We start from the raw sequence: 25,376 nt of genomic DNA on the forward strand, positions 1-25,376 counted from the left end.
ATTTAATATCAAGTTAAATAGGTATTTTTTTAAAAGGAAAATAGGCATTTTTATTGTTCAGCTAAAACTTTTGGTGCTTTTAGAAAATGATGTTTGTAGAATGACTATCTCTCTTTTCTTTTTTTATAGAACTGACTCAATAAATTGTTTTTAAATAAATAAACATTGGTGAAATACATTAATTTGTGAAACTCAATTAATAAAATTTTTGTGAGGCGCTAGATTGGAGGAAGTGAGTGCCTATTTAGTAAACATTAATATTAAAAAATTATAAAAATAAATGATGTGTATGTACGAGACCGACTTAGACACTTAAATAGTTGGAATGTTTAAGTCTTAACTTTCTTGTTTAAGCCTTAAAAATAAAATTAAGAGATTTACTTTTCCCACCCTGTGGGTTTCCTCGCGCGCTCTATTTTTTTCAAAAATGCCATTGAGTTTCCGGATTTTATAATCCGGAATGGTGTTTTCTTTTGTTAAAGAGTGAAAAAATGAGTAACTGATTTGTAATCCGGAAACTTCAAAAAATAGGGTGTGTTACATGATGTTTCCGGATTACATAATCCGGAAACCCCCTAAACACCCTTTTTAAGGTAAAACAGTTCGGATTATATAATCCGAACTGTATCAGCACAAATTCTAAACATGTTTGTAACATGGATAGTCATTTTAGGGACAATATTAATCTTCCTAACTCTCATCCTTCTGTTTTTGGGTCATTGTTACCTGTTCTTAGTCAAAAATCGGGTTTTCGGGCTACTTGATCGGATTGCTCCGAAACTTCCCCAGAAAATCAGGAAAAATTCAAGGACCATGACTCCCTTAGAAGGGACTTCTTACGGGACTCCGCCCCTCAAAATCCAAAATTCCATCGTTTAGACCAATTTTTTATTTTTTTTTTAATTTTTCATATTCTCAGAAAAATCCGAAAAAATTTGCATTAGTTTTATTTGATTTTTAGAATTTTTCGGTGCTATTTTTTATATTTTTATGATTTTATTTGACAGGTTTTTAGCATCTTTTACTTAGTTTTTTTTTTGTTTTTAAAAGCAAAACTCAAAACTGCTGAAATGGGAGAGAGTCTGATGGCTGATTATACATAAGAATTGTCCGGATTATAAAATCCAAAATAATAAACATGAATCCGGATTTTAAAATCCGGAATGCACACGGACATTTTTGGAAATTTTACAGAACGCAGAAGAAGGTCATAGGGTGGGAAAAGTAACACTCCTTTCAATGCATCTACATGAAATGATCTCATGTGATTTAAACTAAGTGATAAGAGAAATTTATGGACTCAAATTCCAATATACACCTCTCACCCCAATTGGAGATGCTGCGTTTTCTGGCCTGCACCGTGGAAGAATAAAGTAGCTTATGTATAAGAAGGTTGCTTTTTTGACAAGGAATACTTCCAATTGACACATGGAAATGACTATATTGCCCCTGGCGGTAGTTAACTGCCGCTGGGAAACACGCCGGCTGTTAACTACCGCTGGCACCCAGCGGTTGTTAACTACCGCTCCAGTGTTTCCCCCCAAAATCAGCAAACCCCTACCTCCTATTCACTTATCAGCTTCTTTCTCACCATTACCAACCTCAAAAAAATCCCATTTAAAAAATGTTGTGTTAAAATCATGCCTCCAAATCATTGCTGATCGAATGCTAAGACGTTTCTGCACACAAAATGCATTAAAGAACAGGTATTACAACGTTAAAATCCATTACATTTGATGCATTTTTTTGGTTTTTTTTTTTGCAGGGGAACGCGTTGTAGCGGCAGTTAACTACCGCTGGGAGTGAGCGGCTGTTAACTGCCGCTAGAGACTTAGAAATTTTTTCAAAAAATTTCCTGCAATAGCTACTGTGAAAACAATGTTTTTCCAATTTTTTTTTTCTTTTGTTTTTTTTGTTTGTTTATGTTAATATATGATATTAGATATATGTTTATTAATTAGTTTAGTAATTGTATGTTGTTTATTTATAGATAATGTTGAGAAAAAGCAATTGTATGTTGTTTATTCCTTGTCAAATAAGCAACTTTTTTTGTTGTTTATTTATAGATAATGTCGATTCCATTAAGGTTGAAGCTCCCGCTAAGGTCGAAGTCTCCGTTAAAGTTGAGGCTTCAAGCGTCAATTCCGATGTGGACACGGCTCATTTCTTTTCAACCCAAGACACATGGAAAGATAAAAACGAATTGCTCGGTTGGGTCCGTCGACAAGCAAATAGGGCTGGATTTACGGTTATCATTAGGAGATCTTGTGAAGGAAGAAATGCTATGTTGGAGTTGGTTTGTGAACGAAGCGGCGAGCACAAAGTACCGAAGACAAAAGTGAAGAATGAAACAATTGGATCAAGAAAGTGTGGGTGTTTGTTCAAGGTGCGTGGATATGTCGTTAGGGAAGACAATGCTTGGAAATTGACCATTCTTAATGGCGTTCACAACCATGAGATGGTTCCGTATGTAGCAGGGCACCTTCTTGCCGGAAGATTAACTGAGGACGACAAGAAGCTTGTACATGACTTGACCGATTCTTCGGTGAAACCAAAAAATATTTTGACAAACTTGAGGAATAAAAGGAAAGAGTCCATGACAAATATCAAGCAAGTCTACAATGAACGTCATAAATTCAAAAAGGCAAAAAAGGGTGACTTGACGGAGATGCAATATCTAATCACAAAGTTGGAAGAGAATGGATATGTTTATTACGTAAGAGAAAAAAAGGAGAGTCAAACCGTTTAAGACATATTTTGGACTCATCCAACTTCGGTAAAGTTGTTTAACACTTTTCCTACTGTTTTGATAATGGATTCCACGTACAAAACCAACTTGTATAGGATGCCATTGTTTGAAATAGTTGGAGTCACCTCAACCTATTTAACATATTCGGCTGGTTTTGCATTTATGACTAGGGAGAAGGAGGATAACTTTACTTGGGCTTTGCAAATGTTGCTTAAACTTCTTGGACCAAATAGCGATATGCCTAAGGTGGTCGTGACCGACAGGGACACGGGTATGATGAATGCCGTAAACAATGTTCTCCCCGGTAGTAGTGCAATACTTTGTCATTTCCATGTTGGCAAAAATGTTAGATCAAGAATCATCACCGATTTCAAAGTTAAACAAAACGTTGTTGTGGTGGATGGCCAAAAGAAGATTGTCGACGAGGAGAAGCATAGTAAGTTGGTTGATACCATATTTGATGCATGGGAAAAATTGGTTGAATCTCCTACTCAAGAGTTATATGCGGGTAATCTAGTGGAATTCCAAGATGCTTGTAAGGATCATCCAAACTTTCTTCACTATGTTCAAGAAACCATTTTGAAGCCTTTCAAGGACAAGCTAGTGAGGGCATGGACGGACCTTGTGTTACATCTTGGGTGTAGGACCACGTATAGAGTTGAAGGAGCTCATGGTGTGGTGAAGGAATATTTGTCCCCCTCCAAGGGTGATTTGGGTACTTGTTGGCATAAAATTGATGAGATGTTGGCAAACCAATTTGGGGAGATACAATCATCGTTTGGTAGGAGCGTTACGGTCTTGGAACATCGATACAAAGATGTCACTTTGTACTCCGGGTTGGGTGGTCACGTGTCTAGACAAGCCATGAATTTTATTTTTGTGGAGGAAGAGCGTGCTAGGAGAACCTTGTGCATTGAGAAGAAAACTTGTGATTGTGTTCAAAGGACGTCGTATGGCCTACCTTGTGCATGCTTCATTGCTATGAAAATCCGTCACAACATGCCCATTCGATTGGATGAGATACACCCGCATTGGCATAAGTTGTACATGGGTGAAGAACAAAGTAATGAAGATTTGTTTTCGGTCGCGGAGGAGTGGCATGGTATCCAAGAACGTCTCCAAAGAGTTCCGTTCCAAATGAAACTAGAAATCAAAGAGGCTTTGCGGTTGTTAGCGTTTCCGGAGACCACAATGTTGTCACCATCTCCAAGAAAGGTGGCAACCAAAGGAGCTCCCAAAAAAATCAAAACCATACGTGGTAGGATCCCATCTACGTGGGAGACTATTGATTCTCAACATCCGGAAAGCCAATCTTCACCACGGAAAAAATCTTCACAAACTAAAAGGAAAGGTGCTCGCATTGGCATTTCTCCGGTTCCGGTTCCTAAGCCTAGCTTGGTTTCAACAAGTTATGATCCATCCAATCCTATGTATTACATGCCAAAATTCATGATACCATACATTGAGAGAGTTGTGGATGTTATTGGTGACGGTCATTGTGGGTTTAGGGCTATAGCGGAAGCCTTGGGTTTGACGCAAGAAAGTCATGTTATGGTGCGGAGAGCACTTTTTCAAGAGTTGAAAGAGCATAGGAGCAAATACATTGAGGTGTATGCGAGCGAGAACCGTTACAACTACATCTTGGATGGATTGTATCCTCCCAAAAATCCTAGTAGCTTTGCACCTCCCGACAAATGGTTGACATTGCCGGATATGGGACACATCGTAGCATCATGTTACAATAGGCCGGTGTTAGAGATGACTACATGGAAAGACTACATCTCCGCAACTTTTTTCCCACTTAGAGGACGGCCTCCGGTTAACCCGAAAAGCAACATGATTTGCCTTGGTCTAATCCCAGATCATTTTATCCTTCTTTCATTAAAAGATGGTTGCCCACTACCTCCAACATGCACGGAGTGGAGAAATCACAGGAGCGAAGAGGCGGCAACATGGGAGGATGAATTTTTGGATCAACATGATCGTTTCCAAACACTCATGGACATTGAGCTCAAAGAGAGACCGGTTCCACCAAAGGAGCCAACAAATGAAGACAATCCAATTATGTTTGATGACACTCCGGTTAAAGCAAACACCGAATTTGAAGATGTTCTGGAACATTTAGATGATTTGCTTTTATTAGATGAAATGTGACACTTTTTGGTCGGTGTTAATCCGTTTTTTGGTTGATACGCGCCGACGTATTTTTTTGGATATATAATGTAATGACCAATTTTTTGGGTGATATAATGTAACTAACCTTTAACTCTTTATATGTATATCAATATATTTGAGTTTCGCATTTATTAGTAATTAATGTACATTACGTGTAATGTTTTGCATAATGTGGAAAATTTGATGAATTTCAAACAATTGTTAAACGTTAACGCATTATCGGTTTGATGTAATGTAACCGAATAATTGATAAACTATGAAATGTTGATGTTTGCGATGGCTGGATGTTGTTGTTTTGGTTTGATTTCCTCCGGAATTGCCGTTTGAAATTACAGGTCAAACAGGACACATTTCCTGGGCAAAACCAGTTACAGACTGCACTGGTTCTGTAACTGGTGTGAGCGGTAGTTAACAACCGCTGGGTACCAGCGGCAGTTAACAGCCGGCGTGTTTCCCAGCGGCAGTTAACAACCGCTGGGGGTATTTTGGTCATTTCCATGTGTCAATATGAAGTATTCTATGTCAGAAAAGCAACTCTCTATGTATAATGTATGTAGTCATGGTTATATGAAGATGAAAAAGACATTCCACCCATGAGAGTTGAGACATTGAACAGAGCAGGAACATCTTATTATGGAATTCCTGAAGAATTGTTCTAGATAGAGTTACAACGAATTATTTATGTTCATGCATTTGGCTCTACATTAACGTATTCCATAGATTTTTTTTTGTTAAATCTAATTGAGGCAAAGGCAACAGACACAATCATGGTTCATATAAAGCAACAATTGAGCAAATACATAACTTCGGTCGTAGTATTTTTTTTAGTTTTTCTTAATTTTGTGTATGTACACAAAAATTTTGCTCTCATTCAAAGCAAGTGAATTGCATAGCTGCTAATAAATTCGGTGTAATGTTTTAAAAATCTGACTGGCCCAATTAGATTGTCAGTTGGTTTGATCTCAATTGACCTGCAACTGGATTGAACCGTTTGAATTTTAGTTGCTTCAACAGTTTTTTTTGTTGTCTACATTGTTTATTTGATATTTAGTTCAATCATTGTCGAACTAATTAACCAACGATTTAGATGTCTCCGTTTGTCCGATCTCTCATACAACATAAAACATTATTTGAAGTAAGTATATACAATTAGGCACAGTTAGATTTTTTTAACACTATTTGAAGCGTATGGGTTTCTTGGGCGTAACTTTTCAACGATATAGGTTTTTTACTTGTGGAATTGGTTTCATGGTAGATTAATTAATTTTTCTTTCATATTTTACGGAGTGCCCAAAGGGGTTGTAGGCCAGTATACCCTACAACTTACGGTACCCAAGACTTCACAGGACTTGCATCATCATCCAAGCTACTTCATTGGCTTAATTGATGAAATTAATCAAGCATCAAACAATATATAGTAGTAAAACCTAACGACTGACGTGTTGAGACAAAAATGTTCATAAAAAAAGTTATTTTGTATAATTTTTTGAACTTTGTCCAATATGGGTTGTTGATTAGGCTTTGTCATGAAGGTTAGCCTCTATTTGCTCTACTTGTGGCAGTTTCTATCAACTAATGTCAAAGCTTATCACTTCTCAAAATTCATTTAACAAACCTGATATAATAATGTTCTTGAAAGACATGTGAACAAACAACTTTTAAGTTTTTGTCCGGTGGAAGTGGGACTTCAAATATGTTTTAATGTGGAGTCTTAACCATCATTACGTGATGAAAATGTGAATAATGCAATGTAGAGTATCATGCATGGGACCATTATTATGTCTAATTTACACGCTGCCATAAGACCAAAAAAATTATTAGTGCTTTTATCATATTTGTGGTGTACATGCGTTTGTTTAGACTCTTTCAAAAAAATGTGTTTGTTTAGACGTTGAAAAGATGGTTACTGGTTAGTTAATTCTTATAATTTTTTTTAAGGATATTATATAGCAACTCTGAAAATTAACTATGTTTTTAGTTTAATATTTTATTAAAAAAATTTGACAGTAACAATTTTTTTAATTTAAATTTAAAAACATATAAAATACAAATACAATGAACTACAATAAAAAAATGAAGATAGACTTGCTCATGACATATATATAATTCCCATAAAACTATTTCTTGCTACCAAAGAAAACAGTTAATTTTTTTCTTACAAAAAAAACAGATAAATTTCATTTTGAAATTGATGCTTTTTTAATTTATTAAAAAATCTTACTACAATTTATGAAGCGGGGGTATTTTCAAAAAAGTATTCGAAATATTGTCTTGACAATTTTGTTACCAATGCAATAAACAACGTAAAGCAAACATCAACGTGAAGAACAGTGGTATAAAACGTAAATTTGAAGTATAAGTATGGTTAAATTTTCAACAACCACACCCTCAACAACACCACTGTTAATTTTCTTTCAATTTCATTTTCAACTTCAACTTCAACTTCCATTCATTCATCATATCCTTTTTCTCTGTCAATCTACCCTCCCTCACTCTCTCTTTCTCTTCAATTCAACTTCTCCGCTAAATTAATCACTCAATAATCGATTCTCAAACGCGCTTCCAAATTCAATTCACTTTCTCTCTTCAACCGCGCTTAACTTCCCGAAGTGATTATTAGATCTGAAGCAGATCCAAATGGAGGAAGCGTTGGAACTCACACGCGCCAAAGACACAAAGGAAAGGATGGCTGGTGTGGAGCGTCTCTACCATCTTCTAGAAGCTTCTAGAAAGAGTCTTTCATCTTCTGAAGTTACTTCGCTTGTTGATTCTTGCATCGATCTCTTGAAGGATAACAATTTCCGTGTCTCTCAAGGTGCACTTCAGTCTCTCGCTTCCGCCGCTGTTCTCTCCGGCGAGCATTTCAAACTTCACTTCAACGCTCTTCTTCCCGCCGTCGTTGATCGTCTCGGTGATGCTAAACAGCCTGTTCGTGACGCCGCGCGACGACTACTTCTAACGCTGATGGAGGTTTCATTTTCATTCTCACTTTATTAATATAATTTGATTTTAATTTTAATCGAATTTGAAGTTTAGATGGTAATTACGGTGGAAAATTGTTCTTGATAACTTGAGTGTATCGAAAGTTTCTAATGCAGTAAAATTTGTTAGAATATTTGCATGAAGGTTTTACTCTTCATTGATTGTTTGAATTTATTGGTTATTACTAGTTTTCGGTTGTTTAATTAGTATTGTAAGGTCTTTAATTGCATGAATTAAAATGTTCTATTCCAGAATCGTGTTTGAGTCTTTCAACTCTAATGGAATAATTAACATTTAACTGTTTTTAATTAATAGTATGTTTTGCTCTTAATGAGCACTAAGAAACACACACTGAAATGTCCGAAGCTATGAAGCACAAACACACAGAAACTATACCGACATGTCGACTCTGGTAATTTTTGGAAAAAATGACATAATTGAAAGTAACCACATGTGTGGTGTCAGACTGACACATGTCAGACACGCCTTCTATCAGAAGTGTAGGTGCTTCTGAATTCTGCAAGTAGCTTTTATAGAAGAAAATGCATGCGAGATTTCATTTTCTGATAGTCTTAATTTGATATCTATAAAAATATATATCTTATATCTATCACCTAGTGAAACCTATGGCTATGCGCTCTATTATGTTAACAATAAACTAGTTTTAACACCTGTGCAAAGCACTCGGAGGTTTGTGCATATGAATTAAACTAATATATAATTGACATTAAATACTTTTGGCATATAAGGTAGTAGTTAAAATAATCTGGTTCATCTATACAGCCAACTAACTAAAATGATTTTATAATTTTAACAGCAAATGTATAGGCTAGTTTGTATCCTGCATACAATACCATAAGACCCTGTACTGGTCTACAAACTATGAAAACAACAAACCTTCAGTTAAATATATAGTAAAAAAAAAATACAGGATTTGGAATATGATATTCCCAGGAAAGCAAAAAATCCAGCCGAAGTAAACATTGTAGTGCCTATAATGAACAAATGTGAGATGATTAAGTTTGGTACCTTTGTCTTGTTAAATATATGTAGCTATAGAGTGACTGTTTCTGGGCAAATCATTTCTAAAATGGCCTATGGTTAACAAGTTAAGCTGGAAGGTAGATTTTCTATGTCTTATAGATCCGCTTGATTTATATTGCATAATGTAGATATTGTCATAAGCTTGTAATTTATCACCAAATGAACGAAGTTTGACATGGCCAATGGGTCAAAGTAGGATTTATTTATCTGTATGACCTTATTGTAGGTTGGGTGTTTCTTTTATGCTGCCATTCTGTGTCTCTTGCCAACAGTAAAATGCATAATGTTTCATGTGTATTCTGGAGTTTATGTTCTGTTTTGCTCACATTTTGAAATATTATTATTGTTTGCAGGTTTCTTCTCCTACAATAATTGTTGAAAGAGCAGGATCCTCAGCTTGGGCGCACAAAAGCTGGAGAGTCAGAGAGGAGTTTACGCGAACTGTAACATCTGCAATTAATCTATTTTCATCTACCGAACTTCCACTTCAACGGGCTATCCTTCCTCCTGTATTGACTTTACACATTACAAATAAGCAGCACCCTTCTTTGTACGGTTAAATTGTTTTAGGATCTGATACTAACTCATTTCAACACATGATCTATTGTCAGGTTTTGCAGTTGCTAAGTGACCCAAATCTTTCTGTTAGGGAAGCAGCTATTTTGTGCATTGAGGTATGGTTTATTTTGTTGTTATTGTATGTTATAACTAAAGGATTAGGTGAAAATGACATTATTGAGTTCATGTTAGCTACTGAAAAAGGGTTATTTATGCCTTAAGATAAACCCATGATGCATGTATAAAATTCTGTCAACATTAAATTAATATAGAAATGTTGGCTATCAAGTATCTTAGTCTTGGCTGAAAACAAAAAAGAATTGCTAATATTGCATTTTGCTTTTAGGTTTGAAAATAACAAACGGCATAGTTATTGAAGAACAAAAAAGTTGAAGTGGGTATAATGTAGGACGTGGTTGAATCTTAGAACTATGCTATGTTGTGATTTTTGTTTATACTATTAATACTATAATCTCAGCCGGTTTTATATAAAAATTATTTTTCAAGGCCTGTTGGCTGTGAATTTCATGGCTTTAATTTTACAAATTGATTTGGTGCTGATTTATTGTTCTGAAAGTTTGAATTCGTTTATTAATGGAATGTATTTGCTTGTGCATACTATAAGTAACTAGATTACGTTTATCATATTTTATTTAATGCTTTGGTAATTGATATCATATGATGCAATATGTTGATTTATTGATCTGTTTATACTTATACACCTGAGGCTAGCATTTGTGGGTATTTAAACTACAGTGAATGTTATTGTTAGTGTATTTCTTTGACAATCTCTTTTACAGGAAATGTATACACAAGCCGGACCTCAATTTCGTGATGAACTTCACCGCTACAATCTTCCTTCATCTATGGTATATATCAAAAAAGAATTGATTTCCTGATTGTTTTGATATAAATATCTGCAAACATACACACATTTAAAATTTTAAACTCACGGATATGGATCTTTGAAGGCCGTTTTACATTTTACTATCAGCTATTGTGGGAGTTTATTAATTATTTCTCATTGTATCATGATGGTTTCAGGTGAAAGATATTAATGCCAGGCTAGAAGGGATTCAACCAAAAGTTCGCTCTTCAGATGGTATTCCAAGTGGTTATATTACCGGGGAAATTAAGACTTCAAATGTTAACGCCAAGAAAAGTAGTCCAAAGGCCAAAAGTTCTTCAAGGGAGGCCTCTCTTTTTGGAGGTTAGAATATTTTCAATTCTTGGATCTAAAAAATTTCTATATTAATTTAGTATTGATGCAATTTTGTACATGCATCATGGGTTTATCTTATGCATAACTTCCCTCTTTTACAGGTTCTATAATTGTATATTTGCATTACCTTAAAAAAAAAATTGTTCATTTGAGATAGCTGCATGATAGTGATGTGTTTGTTTAATAGTGCGGTGAATGTGGAGAGTGGCGTGTTTGTTCTACAGATCCCATTTTTCTATTTTAGGGTTTGAATTTATAGTGGTTTATTCTACTTTCTATCTTATCATTGAAGTTTTCATATTCAATTGGCACTAGCTGTGTAGATTTTCCTTTTGTTTTTTTGCATCAATCTGTTTTTGGAACTTAGAGATACTGTAGCCAACATGCATCCCTTGGGTAACTCCACAAGTTATGCCTACATCGTAATTGGGATTCTACCTTAAGCTTTAATTACTTTTTGCCTTGGGATCTTCCTACTTTTAGTTGTCGAATGTTGGATATTTTCTTCTGTATTTCAATGAAAAGGTTTACATGAGATGTGAAAGCAGAATGTGTTAAAATTAAAATCTGAAATTATTTTGGTAGTGGAACTTTGAAAGAGCTAAGTAACATTCCTAGTTGTAAATTTGCAAACAAAAAATTTCCACATTGCATGTAAATTCTTTGCATAGTTCAACACTTATCCTTCCCTTCTTAGCTGGGAAGTTGATGCTTTAATTAATGAATTATTTAACTTCACATTTTGTTTATTAAATCACGAGCAGCAGAAGGTGATGTCACGGAGAAACCTGTAGACCCTATCAAGATATACTCCGATAAGGAGTTAGTCAGGGAAATCGAGAAGATTGCATCTATCCTTGTGCCTGAAAAAGACTGGTCCGTTCGTATTGCTGCTATGCAGAGAATTGAAGGTCTTGTTCTAGGAGGTTGGTGTTTTGAAATTCCTTTTCAGTTCAGGATTGTGTACTGACTACTGATCTTCATATGCTATAATACAACTTTAAGAACCTGTACCCGTTTTGAGGATCTTAAGAGGGATAACAGTTACTGCTGTAGAATATCTTTGACTTGAAGGACTGGATTGAAGAATGTTTATAGTGACGTTTTATGAATTTGATTTTGGGTTTTTATGGTGATGTTGATTCGAGACACCTTCATCAATGAAACTATGTCATAAACAATTATAGAAAGGAAAATAAAATGCTACCATGGGCTTGTTTGGATTTACTTATTTAAGCTTATCTACTGACATAAACACTTGGACCCGTTTTGGATAACAACTTATTTGCAGCTTATAGCATAAGCACTTATGTATAAGATATTTCCTCAGCAAAAAGTAAAATAAGATTAAATTGTTTTTGTATAAGCTATAATGTGTTTTCATAAACTATCTTGGAGAACTAATGAAAATAAGCTGAAAACAGCTGATGAACATGCATAAGCTATTTTTACAAGTTCTCTCAAACAGTCTCACAAAACTTATCCCTGTATATAAGCTCAAATAAACCAATCCAAACAGGCCCTTGTTAGACTGCTTGAGAGAGCTTATGGAAACATGTTATGACATGTCCATAAGCTGGTTTCATCTTATTTCCACAAGCTCTCCAATTTAGCTTATGGAAAACAGCTTATAGCTTATATGAAAATTATTTGACTTTATTTTATCTTGTTATAGAAATAGCTTATACAGCAGCACTTATATGTTAAACGCTTATGCTGGAAGCAGTTAATTAAATTGTTTATCTAAACAGGGTCTAGGACCAAAACTACCACTGTCGAGGGATAAGAGTAAACTTTTGTTCCATTTTAGGAGGAGCGTATTAGGATCCCAGTTCTATAAAACTGGGGGATGTGGGCTTATTTAGGGGCTTAAACTTTAGTTTCATTTTTTAATATAAATTGATCAGAGTTCAGAGTAGACATTTCATTGAGTCTATTATGTATTTTGAAATTTGAATTATCTTCTTTGTTCATATCTATTTTTTTAATCAATTTTTTTGTCAATATTTAAGGAAAAGTAGCTGTACATTATTGTAATTTTATCTGAGCTATTTTTGTGTAATACAGTCTTTTTTTGTTGTGTCTGTAATGATTGTTGAATCTTCTTAATACTCTCCTTGTCAGGCGCTGCTGATTATCCATGTTTTCGTGGACTCCTGAAGCAACTTGGCGGACCTTTAAGCACACAATTGTCAGACAGAAGATCTAGCATCGTAAAGCAGGTGCACCAACATTTTTATTGTATTATACTGTCATTATTTAATGCAAGTGGTTTTATTTGTTAGTAAAAGATAATTGTACTTTGCCAATGTGAAAATTTGATTGCCTGTTCATCCTTCTCTATTTAAAAATTGAGGTTTGTGAATGTTCTCTGTTGAAGGCTTGATTACTTGAAGCAGTCCTGCTTTGTTTATCATCTTAAAGTGAAACTTTCATCTATCCATTGACTTTGTCATAGGTGAGGTTCATGTTATATTAGTACTAATACCAAACTAATTTTGGTTTTCTCTTTGCTGTATTATAGGCTTGCCATTTATTGTGCTTTTTGTCAAAGGAACTCTTGGGTGATTTTGAAGCATATGCTGAAATGTTTATACCAGTAAGTTCAACCAGTTATCTTTGGACTGTCATGAATGTGATACTTTCAAAATTATTAATTCTTGATCTGATAATCAGGTCCTTTTCAAGCTGGTTGTGATTACTGTGCTTGTAATTGCAGAGTCTGCAGATAACTGCATAAAAACGGTAATGTAATCTACTAATGTAATTGTCCGCATCTTTTTATGCCTTTTATGTGTTCCATTTTCACCTTCGTCGTTTACCTTTCCAGATGCTGCGCAACTGCAAAGTTGCTCGTGTGCTTCCCCGTATAGCTGATTGTGCTAAAAATGACCGGAATGCAGTGCTTCGTGCAAGGTATGGATTGTCAACTTTTGATAAGTGACTTGAGAATTTTTTGGTTTTTACAACTCCATTTGCACTGTAGGTGTTGTGAGTATGCTCTTTTGGTCCTAGAACATTGGCCAGATGCACCAGAAATACATCGTTCGGCTGAGTTATATGAGGATATGATAAAGTGTTGCGTTTCAGATGCAATGAGCGAGGTAGAGTTATAGGTTCAGGTTATTTGACATTCAGTAAATATGTTTTGTGCATTGAAGTTGTAAATTTGACTAGCTTTTTCATTAGGTTGCTCTTCTTTCTGAGCTATGCAAAATAATAATTTACATAACTTTGGTTGGTGTGTTGCATTTGCAGTTGTGGGAAGTGACAATGTTTCTCTTGTTTGCTCTTTACTTTAGGAACATAGCCATTCCCATTAAATGTCTAATGTTGTAAATTGTAAATTCCATTGGCGATACTGAAATTGTAAAAAATCATATGCTAATTGGTTCATTGTTTGGCTTTATGTCTCGATATTGTCGGTGTACGGTAAAGGATAATTAATTCTGAAAATTTGCGTCAATAAAATTTGTGCAAAAGTGACGCGTCTATTATGTCTAACCAAAGAAAAGGGGTCTGTTCAATGCTCTTTGTGCGCGTATACATGTGTACTGCACTTGCAGAAATGCATGATTAAAGATCAGTTTTACTTTCCAACATGAACATAAGAGAGAAAATAAGCATCCAAAAAGAAATTGTGTTGTAAGAAGCTCACTACTCTCCTGCATCATGTCCCTTAAGAAAATCAGGGTCAGAGACATAAAATCTTTTTTTCTTCTTCCCAAATCTATAGATTTTATCATTTGGAACACATTATTTGGATTTTTTATTCTTCTACGTAAAAGAGCATTCAAATGATGTGATTATTTTTTATTCTGTTTCATCATATAATGATGCTTGGAAAGATTTTGAGATATTGTCATGCAGTATGAACAATATTCATTGACATGACATTGTTCATACCAACCACATTATTGTTGCCAAAGTATATGTGCATGAAAATGATTACTGTGTGAAAATTTATAGGTACGATCTACTGCAAGGATGTGCTACAGAATGTTCGCAAAAACTTGGCCAGAGCGTTCTCGTCGCCTATTTTCATCCTTTGACCCTGTTATCCAACGGGTATGCACTTACGACGTTGAGGGTGTTTTTCTTCCTTCACTTTGTTGTGCCAGTCATATTTTAAAGTGAATTTTAATTGCAGTTAATAAATGAAGAGGATGGAGGAATACACAGGCGACATGCTTCACCTTCCATTCGTGATAGAGGTGCACTGACGTCGTTACCCAGTCAAGCCTCTGCTTCGTCTAATCCACCTGGTTATGGAACATCTGCAATTGTTGCAATGGATAGAAGTTCAAGTTTATCGTCGGGGACATCTGTCTCCTCTGGTGTACTTCTTTCACAGGCAAAGTCACTTGGTAAGGGTACAGAACGTAGTTTGGAAAGTGTGTTGCATGCAAGCAAACAGAAGGTCACTGCTATTGAAAGCATGCTTAGAGGCTTGAATATGTCTGATAAGCATAATGGATCATCTCTCCGGTCATCAAGTTTGGATCTAGGTACTAAATAAGTTTGGTTGTTAAATATTTTTATTTTATACTCAATTTTCAGGATTTTAAACTATTTCATGGTTGGTGGTAGTGGTGTGTTTCTTTTGTAAACTCTTCATGAGCGGCTAAATTTTTCTCTTATTGCCCCTAGTGCAGAAGTTGACCCTCCATCGTCTCGTGATCCGCCTTTTCCAGCTGCTGCCTCTGCATCCCATCATTTGACAAGCTCTTCAACAACAGAGCCTACTGCTTATGGTGTCTATAAAGGTAGTAACCGAAATGGTGGTCTGGGCTTGTCCGACATAATCACTCAAATTCAAGCTACCAAAGATTCTGCCAAGTCATCATATCATAGTAATGTTGAAATTGAGCCTTTACCATCCTCATATTCAACTAGAAGGGCTTCTGAAAGATTACAAGAAAGGAGTTCTGCTGATGACAATAGTGACATCAGGGAGGCTAGGCGATTTATAAACCACAACACTGATAAGCAGTATCTGGATGCCCCTTATAGAGAAGGAAACTTTAGGGAATCACATAATAGTTATGTGCCTAATTTTCAGAGGCCACTAGTGAGAAAGAATGCAACTGGACGTATGTCTGCTGGCAGGAGGAGGAGTTTTGATGATAACCAGCTATCTCTTGGAGAAATGTCAAGTTATTCAGATGGACCAGCATCTCTTCATGAAGCTTTGAGTGAAGGACTTAGGTCAGGTTCTGACTGGTCTTCCAGGGTTGCTGCCTTTAACTATCTTCACTCGTTGTTGCAGCAAGGTCCAAAGGGAACTCTAGAAGTTGTTCAGAATTTTGAGAAGGTAATGAAGTTGTTTTTCCAGCACTTGGATGATCCTCACCATAAAGTTGCACAGGCTGCTCTTTCAACACTAGCAGATATAGTTCCAGCATGTCGAAAGCCTTTTGAGGGATACATGGAAAGAATATTACCACACGTCTTTTCCCGGTTAATTGATCCTAAAGAGGTTGTTAGGCAGCCATGTTCAACAACATTGGGAGTTGTTAGCAAAACGTACAGTGTCGATTCTCTCTTACCTGCACTGTTACGTTCACTAGATGAACAAAGGTCTCCAAAGGCTAAATTGGCCGTGATTGAATTTGCAATCAATTCCTTTAACAAACATGCAATGAATGCAGAAGGTGCTGCTAATATTGGCATATTAAAATTGTGGCTTGCTAAGTTAACCCCTTTGGTTCATGACAAGAATACGAAGCTTAAAGAAGCAGCTATTACATGCATTATTTCAGTGTATAATCACTTTGATTCGACCGCAGTTCTTAATTTCATTCTGAGTTTGTCAGTGGAAGAGCAAAATTCTCTGAGACGAGCCCTAAAACAGTACACCCCTCGCATTGAAGTAGACCTAGTAAACTATCTACAGAACAAGAAAGAGCGGCAACGTTCCAAGTCTTCCTATGATCCATCTGATGTTGTAGGAACGTCATCTGAAGATGGGTATGTTGGTTTCTCTAGGAAAGCTCATTACCTTGGAAGATATTCGGCTGGTTCCCTAGATAGTGATGGTGGCAGGAAGTGGAGCTCTCAGGATTCAACTCTTTTGAAATCGAGTCTTGGTCCAGCAGCTTCTGTTGAATGTGAGGATCATAATCATAGTCATAACCATAATCTTGAGACTGACTCTAATTGTGACAGTCCTGGTTCAAAACCCAAAGATCTTGCATATTCAGTCAATCCAATGGGTCAAAATTTTGGCTCTCAATCTAGCCAACTTGGACAAGTGGACAGTAGCATGAATTTCGAGGGTCTTTCAACTCCTCGTTTAGATGTTAACGGTCTGATCTCATTAGAGCGTTTAAATGTTGGTGAAGGCTATGCACTTGACAAAGAACTTCCTTCTGCATTGGAACTTAATCACCACTCAACTGAAGCTGTAAAGATCAATTCCATGGCAGACACTGGGCCCAGCATTCCTCAAATTCTTCATATGGTGAGTTATGCGACTAGTGGAGGAACAAGTTGGTTTTTTAATTTTATTAATAGAAACAAAAGATTCTGTAAGAGAGATAAAGAGTGGGTGAGAGGAATAGGAGGGAATTAAGCCATTCTCCATGAAAAACATATTGTAGCAAAAAAAGTAGGAAGAAAAAGAATCATCAGCTCAAGAAAAAAGGAAAATTGATCAAAAAATCAAAGGAACTAAACAATTTGCTGAGTACTGATAATTGGTGAATGGCTTATCTTCAATTCCTCATGGCCCTGTTTACTCAATCCAAAAAGTATAAATGAATCAGTACCGTAACTAACCCCTCTAACTAGACAGCCAACTGCTCTAATGATCCCTCCTTGACAAAAACAGAAACCCCTAAAGTCATTGGCTATTAAACCTTTCCTTGTATCTTTTGTATGCTCACCCTTCCCAAAACCTTGATAATGAGCTGTAGGAAAATCGTCTACGGTAGCAGGGACCTAAATCTCTAAAATTGGCCTATAGATTGATTAAAAGCAGCCACATCATGCTACAATGTAAAAACAAATGTCTGCTAGTGGAATCATTTTTATCTAGCTGATCATTTTTTAGGTTTATTATAATAGTTAGATATTATACTATTTGGCATCACGACTCAAAAGATATAGTTATTTTGTGTAGATATGCAATGCTGATGACGGTAGCCCTGTTTCAAGTAAACAGACTGCACTTCAACAGTTATTTGAAGCTTCTACAACAAATGACCAGTCTGTTTGGACCAAGGTATGCTTTATTTGATATTGACTGTCTCTCTTTCTTCTTGTCCCCATGTTGTTTAGCTGTTATTGCTACTTCCAAATACACTCTGTTTTGTTATGATAAAGTAAATGTCCATCAAACTTCATTATTCAAATGTGGCATTTTATTGCGTTACTAATGTTTATTTTTTGATAGTTGTTATCAAGTAATTCTTCTTGTCTTCCTATCTCTGATATTGATATTATAGGGTTTTTTACACCGAGGGAAGAAAGAAAATAATGACTTTGAATTATGATTTATGTTTAAACACAAAAGACTAAGGGCTAACTTTTATATATTCTGGTACTGGATTCATTATCCTAAGATCCTGATTAAATAATGGAGTTGGAGACATTTAAGAGATGACAATACTTTGCTCAAAGGACAACTCTACAAGATGGCTTGTATGATCATCAATTGGAAGTGCTGTTTGACATTTTGTTTAACCAAAATGAACATGGGAGACTTTGAAATCACAAAGAAAGTCAGTATTTTTACAAAAACAAAATAAAATTGAAATTGAAAACAAAATAAAATTGAAATTGAGCTTGACGTGCATTTCAGGTATAAATAAATCATACAGCATACCTTATTATTAGATAGTAGAAATCATTGTTGGCGTAATTCATAGTGGCTGGCATAGATCACAGTTTTTCTCATTACTATTTTGGAGTAGTCAATGTCAAATTGCGTATGGGATTGCCTAGGCCAGATTGAATCTGGGAGAGTTAAAGCCAGACTACATTTAGGATAGGATCAAACTTTATCTGGGACAACTTGAGGTTGAGACAAATTGGTCCATGGCTTTTTGTGAGTTGCAGAAGCGATAAAAATTGTGCATGACCAAGAAAAGGCAAGAATCATGGAGATAATGTGGTGATTATAGTTGATTTCAAGATGTAAGTGAAGTTGGTAGCAAGATAGTGGTGGAACAGGTCACAGAGGATGGCAACATACTCCACACTGATACCAAACCCATAGTGAATAGGTGAGGAGGGAATGAAGAAAAAGTATAAATACTTTGGATTGTGATTATGGTTCAATAAGGAAAAGACATCATGGGATCCACAAATCATGACTGGGTAAACAACTCAAGGATGTAGGAGACATTGGAGAGACATCAACACATTGCTTGAAAGGCAATTCAACAAGATGGCTGGAATAGTCACCAATCTGAAGAGCTGTTTGGATTCTTTGGAACCGACCTGAAACTGGTTTGGTTATATGATATAAAATAGTATTCTCGAAAATGATAGTCTTTGGAAAATCATGTTTAGGAATTTTAATTATTTATTTCTTTGGCGGGATGTTTTGGAAGGTTATTACTAGGTAAGTTCAAAAACATGTTTGGCTGCATTTAGGATTGATGGGGATAGTTTTATATAATTCAAGCAGCAGAAAAAGATGGGAATGGAATTCCTATATCATGAAAGAGAAGATACCCATCCATAGGAATAAAAAATTAGTATAATTGTGGGCATCTTTTTTTCTTGGGAATCAATAATGCCCTAGATTTTCTTTTATAAGAGAAGTTTTATTTTATTTTTAAGAAATTGTGACAAACAGGAGAATGTAATATTCTCACGTTAAATTGCCTGGGAATATTTTACATAACCTCAAACAAACACACAGATAATTTTGTCGAGGTTTTAGGGTTGAATATAAAGTGGGGAAAGAAAGGTTAAAGACTTATGGATATGGTTTGATATCATTGTGGATTATGATTTGATTTTGATTCAAAAAGGTTAAGCACCAAGTTACTAACACTTATTTATATTACTACAGGACTCTGAATCATAATTAAATAAGGATACAAATCATGCCTACAATAAGAAATATGAATAATAATCTTAAAAGATAGTACTAACATAAGAAACCAATCCTGGGATGAAAGATACTTGGAACTCCATACCAACAGATTTGTAGATGTTTCATACATATTTCAACAAATCTAAGATACTTTGCATTACGTCTGAGATACAACTCAAGTATTATGATAGATTTTTCATATATTATAATATAAGATGTTATTTTCTATCCTATGAAAACACACCGTGCTAATTTCTTTAGATCTATCAAGTTTTGTTTGTGCAGCACTTTTTTCGTTGAAACTTTATGATCTGTGTTCAATCTATATTCTATTGTTGTATTGGTGTATTCTTAGAATCTGGGCTTGGGGTCTAACTCAACCCACAAATCTGGTTTGGAAAGTGTGGGCTTCTTAAGCCTCATAAGCACCAAGTATCTCTAGGCAATATGGGATTAAGCACACCCTTCACATTTAGCACAAGTATCAATGTTTTTGAGTTTATACTGATAGTTCATGTGCAATCAATCAATTGATTTATAAAATAGACAAGTTATGTTTGTATAAGAACAATATGTCTGATTTAGGTGACAGCAAGTATATTTGGATTTTTTTGCGCATAAGTAATGGTAGTTTCATGGTGTACTTGCAGTACTTCAATCAGATTTTGACGGTTGTGCTTGAGGTGCTGGATGATTCCGATTCCTCTGTCAGAGAGCTCACTCTTTCGTTGATAGTTGAAATGCTCAAAAACCAGGTTCGTACTCTGTTTTAAGCCATTTTTTTAGACTGCTCTTATCAGTACCTTCCACTGTATCTTTCTTCCTATCTATAAGACATTTTTGGGATTTCAATAATATGGTAAAAAAATATAGTAATTAGTTTTGCAGATTATTTATTTATTTTTTACTTTTATTGTTAACAGAAAGATGCCCTGGAGAATTCAGTTGAGATTGTAATTGAGAAGCTGCTTCATGTTACAAAAGATATCGTTCCTAAGGTAGCCAAAGTTGTCCTGTTCTAGTTGGTCTTTTCTATTGTTCCTTTCTTTTCCTAGTCTCAGTTTCTTCCATCCCTTATACAGGTTTCAAATGAAGCAGAGCATTGCCTGACCATTGTTTTATCTCAGTCTGATCCATTCAGATGTTTGAGTGTACGTTTATGCGATTTTTGTACTGTGTAGCTAACCTCATTCCCTGTAAAATGTTTGAGAAAAGAAGATGGGATTCTCTTTGTTAAAATCTAATGCTCAAAGTTTTAAACTGTTTCAGGTTATTGTCCCTCTACTGGTTACCGATGATGAGAAAACACTTGTCACTTGCATTAATTGCTTAACAAAGGTAGTTATCTCTTGAACAACCTTTTTACTATTTTGGAAATGCGTGTCAATGAATCTTTTATATATTTGTAAATGAGGCGAGGTGTTACTTTGTGCCCATATGCTATACCAATGTGCTGGTGATAGCGGTGGGCGTGGTTCGATTTTTGAAGAAAATAAAATCGAACCAAACCGATCCAACGGTTCGGAAAACTGAACCGAACCGTTTGAGTTTTGCAAGGAACATTATGGTTCAGTTAACCGTTTTGTTGTCTACAAACCGAACCAAACCGAACCTAAAATAATATTTTGATCCAAAATGTATTTTCTTATCCTTTTGCAAACCAATTTGTTTTTTTGTTCTTTTCATAAATTTGAATTGTGCGGCGGGTGTTAAGAAATTTTAACCTCTCAAAAAGGTATTAATACTTTTTATTAATTACTCCCTCCGTCCCTATATGTAAACACCTTTTGCCTCTAATAAAAGGGTGCTTAGATTTAGGGACGGAGGGAGTATATTTATACTATGACCGAATGTATTAAGCCTTTTTAAAAATTAAATCACACCGCTTATTAATTTCTTGTGGTTTTACTAGTTGTATTTTAGGAATATCAACAAAAACATTAACAAATTCCAATGATAATGCATGATGAAAGGGAAAATAAAATTTCATTATTAAAATACGAAGTTTATTCTTTGCTAATGGTTCTGTTCGGTTCATTTCGGTTCAAAATGGTTCGGTTATGGTTCAATAACCGTTGTTAAATTACTAGTTTGGTTCGCAAATCACTTTAATGGTTCAGTTTGGTTCGGTTCAGCGGTTTGGTTCGGTTTGTGGTTCTTGTTGCCCACCCCTGGCTGGTGATACTTGTAAAACATATCGTGGAAGTGTCTTGATATTCTTATTTATTTTATATCCTATGTTAATTGGCTACCACATTATATGAATACAACAGTTTTAATTCTTTGTACAAAAAAATAGCATAAACCAGTGAATGATCCTTAAATTGGACTTGAAGCTTCAATCTAACCAGCAAACTGTTGTATCCTCCTTCGATTAAGTCTTTTTCCTAAAGTCATTTTCAATCTAAAACTCTGTTTTCTTGTTTTATGAATATGTTTATGTATTCTAGGCCAGGCTAGCTGTATCATGAGAATTCATTATATCTCCATATCTGTATCATACGATACATGTATTACATACCATTCTTCTTAGAAAAGAATCCATTTTAATAAACGGATTAATTAGTTATGCTTTCTAAACATTTATTTTGTGTGACAAATAACATCATATTATCCTTTCTTCAGCTTGTGGGCAGGCTCTCTCAGGAGGAACTGATGGCTCAGTTACCCTCGTTTCTACCTTCTCTTTTTGAAGCTTTTGGAAACCAGAGTGCAGATGTTCGCAAGGTACTTGGGTCTCTTACATTTTCTGAAATTTTTGGTGATAATTTCTTAACTGTCAAAGAACATTGTGATATGTGTGTATGTAGTATATCCAATTTATTTGCCAACCAAAAATCAGATGTTTGAGACCTCTCTGGTTATCTGGTACCTACTTAAACGTATTTGGTACCTTAAAATAGTTATCTGTTTCAAATATTGATGAGAAATCATTTTGGTCAATAAGACAAACGTGTCACTAATTGAAACATCTTGGATTATTGAACAGAACTTGCTTTTATATGACCTCAACATTCATCATCCAAAAATGTCGTATGAAGTTAAGTGCTGGACAAAAATTATTCAATAAGAAACTAAAACTCAAATGTTGGGGATGTGAGATGGTTAGTTAAGTTGTCATACCTACTCACACAAAACAAGATAGGATTAGAAAGGAATGCATACAAGGGATGAAGTTGGGGTAGCACATATTGTCGCAAATATGGTACAGTCTTGCCTTAGTCTAGCCTTGTCGTAGAAGCGCTAGTATTGAGGTAGATTAGATGTAAAATGGTTCTTAAATGAGGCACTGGCAATTTGTATACCTTCCAATACAGTCTAGCCTTTTATTATTATTATTATTATTAATAATAATAATAATAATAATAATAATAATAATAATAATAATAATAATAATAATAATAATAATAATAATAATAATAATAATAATAATAATAATAATAATAATAATAATAATAATAATAATAATAATAATAATAATAATAATAATAATAATAATAATAATAATAATAATAATAATAATAATAATAATAATAATAATAATAATAATAATAATAATAATAATAATAATAATAATAATAATAATAATAATAATAATAATAATAATAATAATAATAATAATAATAATAATAATAATAATAATAATAATAATAATAATAATAATAATAATAATAATAATAATAATAATAATAATAATAATAATAATAATAATAATAATAATAATAATAATAATAATAATAATAATAATAATAATAATAATAATAATAATAATAATAATAATAATAATAATAATAATAATAATAATAATAATAATAATAATAATAATAATAATAATAATAATAATAATAATAATAATAATAATAATAATAATAATAATAATAATAATAATAATAATAATAATAATAATAATAATAATAATAATAATAATAATAATAATAATAATAATAATAATAATAATAATAATAATAATAATAATAATAATAATAATAATAATAATAATAATAATAATAATAATAATAATAATAATAATAATAATAATAATAATAATAATAATAATAATAATAATAATAATAATAATAATAATAATAATAATAATAATAATAAATGCTCCACCCAATACAAAGTCAATTTGTAGACCTCACTCATCTCCATCTGCCACCACTGTCTCTGAAAAGTCATCGCCGGCCCAATCATCCCATGGAAGCACACTGCAAGGAAAAATACGATATTTTGAAAACTTGCAATGGGCGAGTTTAGGGGGAACAAGTAGGGGTCTTGGTCCCCACATCCTTGCAACAATTTTTTGGTTATATTTGATATCATATTATCATTTAATGTTAAAAAGAAGTGTTCCTGCTACTGCTGTCCGATTTTTCCCCCATGTCATGACCTATGATTAAAACAAACTTAACTGGACGTTCCAATAATGTATTTGCAAGTAATGATGACTTACCATGGTAAAAAGAAAAAGTAATGACTAACCTTGTTACCTTAGTTATTTGTTACTTCAGTACCCTACTATTTGCTTACATCTTTTGATTCTTGACAAAGAAGTTGACCCCTCATTCCTAGGCTGTCCTTCCTATAAACATAAACTTGTTTGTACGTTATTCCAGTATAATTTGCCATAAGAAATGCATTAATAGAAATCGATGATCATTCCCTTCCATTCTTAAATTGAGGGATTATTCTATTCCATCCCCTCATTTGAACAAAATTATTTTCGGGAACTAACTAATGCTTTCCATGTATAGAACTCCTTGTATTTTGGTGCTGGCGGTTTGAGCTAAGCATCTGAATTTGCATTGCACCCGCTGACAAAATAATGAAATATAATTGAATATTCATATCAAAAGAAAGTGATAAATCTGAATGGCTTAAATCTGGCTGGTTCTATTCTTTTAATGAGGATTAGAGTAATATTTTTATCATTAATAATTGTTGGTTTGTTTTTATATACATGTCCTTTGTTCTCTTGATATCTGGTCTGTTTCATTGCTCATTTTATTTAAATGGTGGATGGTTGCAGACCGTTGTTTTCTGTCTCGTGGATATTTATATCATGCTTGGGAAAGCATTCTTGCCATATTTGCAAGGCCTTAACAGCACACAGTTGAAGCTGGTCACAATTTATGCGAATCGAATCTCACAAGCCAGGACAGGCAAAGCAATTGATACCGTTCATGATTAGCAGGTTCATTATGTAAAGAAAATTTGTGTGTTTTGGGTGTTGTCATCTTCGTTGCTGTGCATTTTGTATATTACCGTGAAAGAATTTTAGAATTGGGTTCCAGTTCTTTACTTCTTCACCTTTGTTCTATATATATATAGTTTTTTTTCCTTTCCTTTTTGCCTGTCAATGTTTGTTGGGTGTTTTTTTGACAAAATATTTGTTGGAATTTGGAGAGTGCTAGTGAAATACAGTGAAATTTGTAAAATCTACATTGAGAAACATTATTGATTGTATTTAATGGTTTTCAAAAAAGCCGCATTGGTTCAGTTATTTGAATACTTTGGATGTTTCCGAAAGCTTTTCTTCTAGCTGTAAATTTGATTTCCTCCAACAGCGAACAATAGATACAGGCTTTTCTTTCTAG

At 34.2% G+C, this 25,376-nt stretch overlaps 2 protein-coding genes across 3 annotated transcripts; both read left to right on the forward strand.

Moving 5' to 3' along the window:
- The first annotated feature begins 1,758 nt into the window (after window positions 1–1,758).
- LOC146910356 (uncharacterized) lies at window positions 1,759–5,157 on the forward strand. The gene has a single exon (XM_085725373.1). It carries the CDS (start codon window positions 2,813–2,815, stop codon window positions 4,901–4,903), a length of 2,091 nt encoding a protein of 696 aa, XP_085581499.1. The 5' UTR covers window positions 1,759–2,812; the 3' UTR covers window positions 4,904–5,157.
- A 2,151-nt stretch (window positions 5,158–7,308) lies between these two features.
- Window positions 7,309–25,124, forward strand: LOC146910357 (CLIP-associated protein-like). Of its 2 annotated transcripts, none has more exons than XM_085727418.1 (21): window positions 7,309–7,894; window positions 9,304–9,459; window positions 9,562–9,624; window positions 10,309–10,377; window positions 10,553–10,718; window positions 11,495–11,656; window positions 12,855–12,952; window positions 13,255–13,329; window positions 13,407–13,475; window positions 13,561–13,646; window positions 13,717–13,834; window positions 14,700–14,798; window positions 14,881–15,238; window positions 15,386–17,193; window positions 17,854–17,955; window positions 20,430–20,534; window positions 20,703–20,777; window positions 20,862–20,930; window positions 21,049–21,117; window positions 22,405–22,506; window positions 24,809–25,124. In XM_085727418.1, exons 1-21 carry the CDS (start codon window positions 7,562–7,564, stop codon window positions 24,968–24,970), a joined length of 4,344 nt encoding a protein of 1,447 aa, XP_085583544.1. In that variant the 5' UTR covers window positions 7,309–7,561; the 3' UTR covers window positions 24,971–25,124. The 2 variants fall into 2 exon arrangements, with proteins under 2 accessions (XP_085583544.1, XP_085583545.1); XM_085727419.1 differs by having other exon boundaries at window positions 11,498–11,656.
- The last annotated feature ends 252 nt before the right edge of the window (window positions 25,125–25,376 follow it).

Source organism: Medicago sativa, chromosome 7, assembly GCF_051527215.1.
Source record: "Medicago sativa cultivar Bolivia chromosome 7, Bolivia_mono, whole genome shotgun sequence".
NCBI classification, from domain to species: domain Eukaryota; kingdom Viridiplantae; phylum Streptophyta; class Magnoliopsida; order Fabales; family Fabaceae; genus Medicago; species Medicago sativa.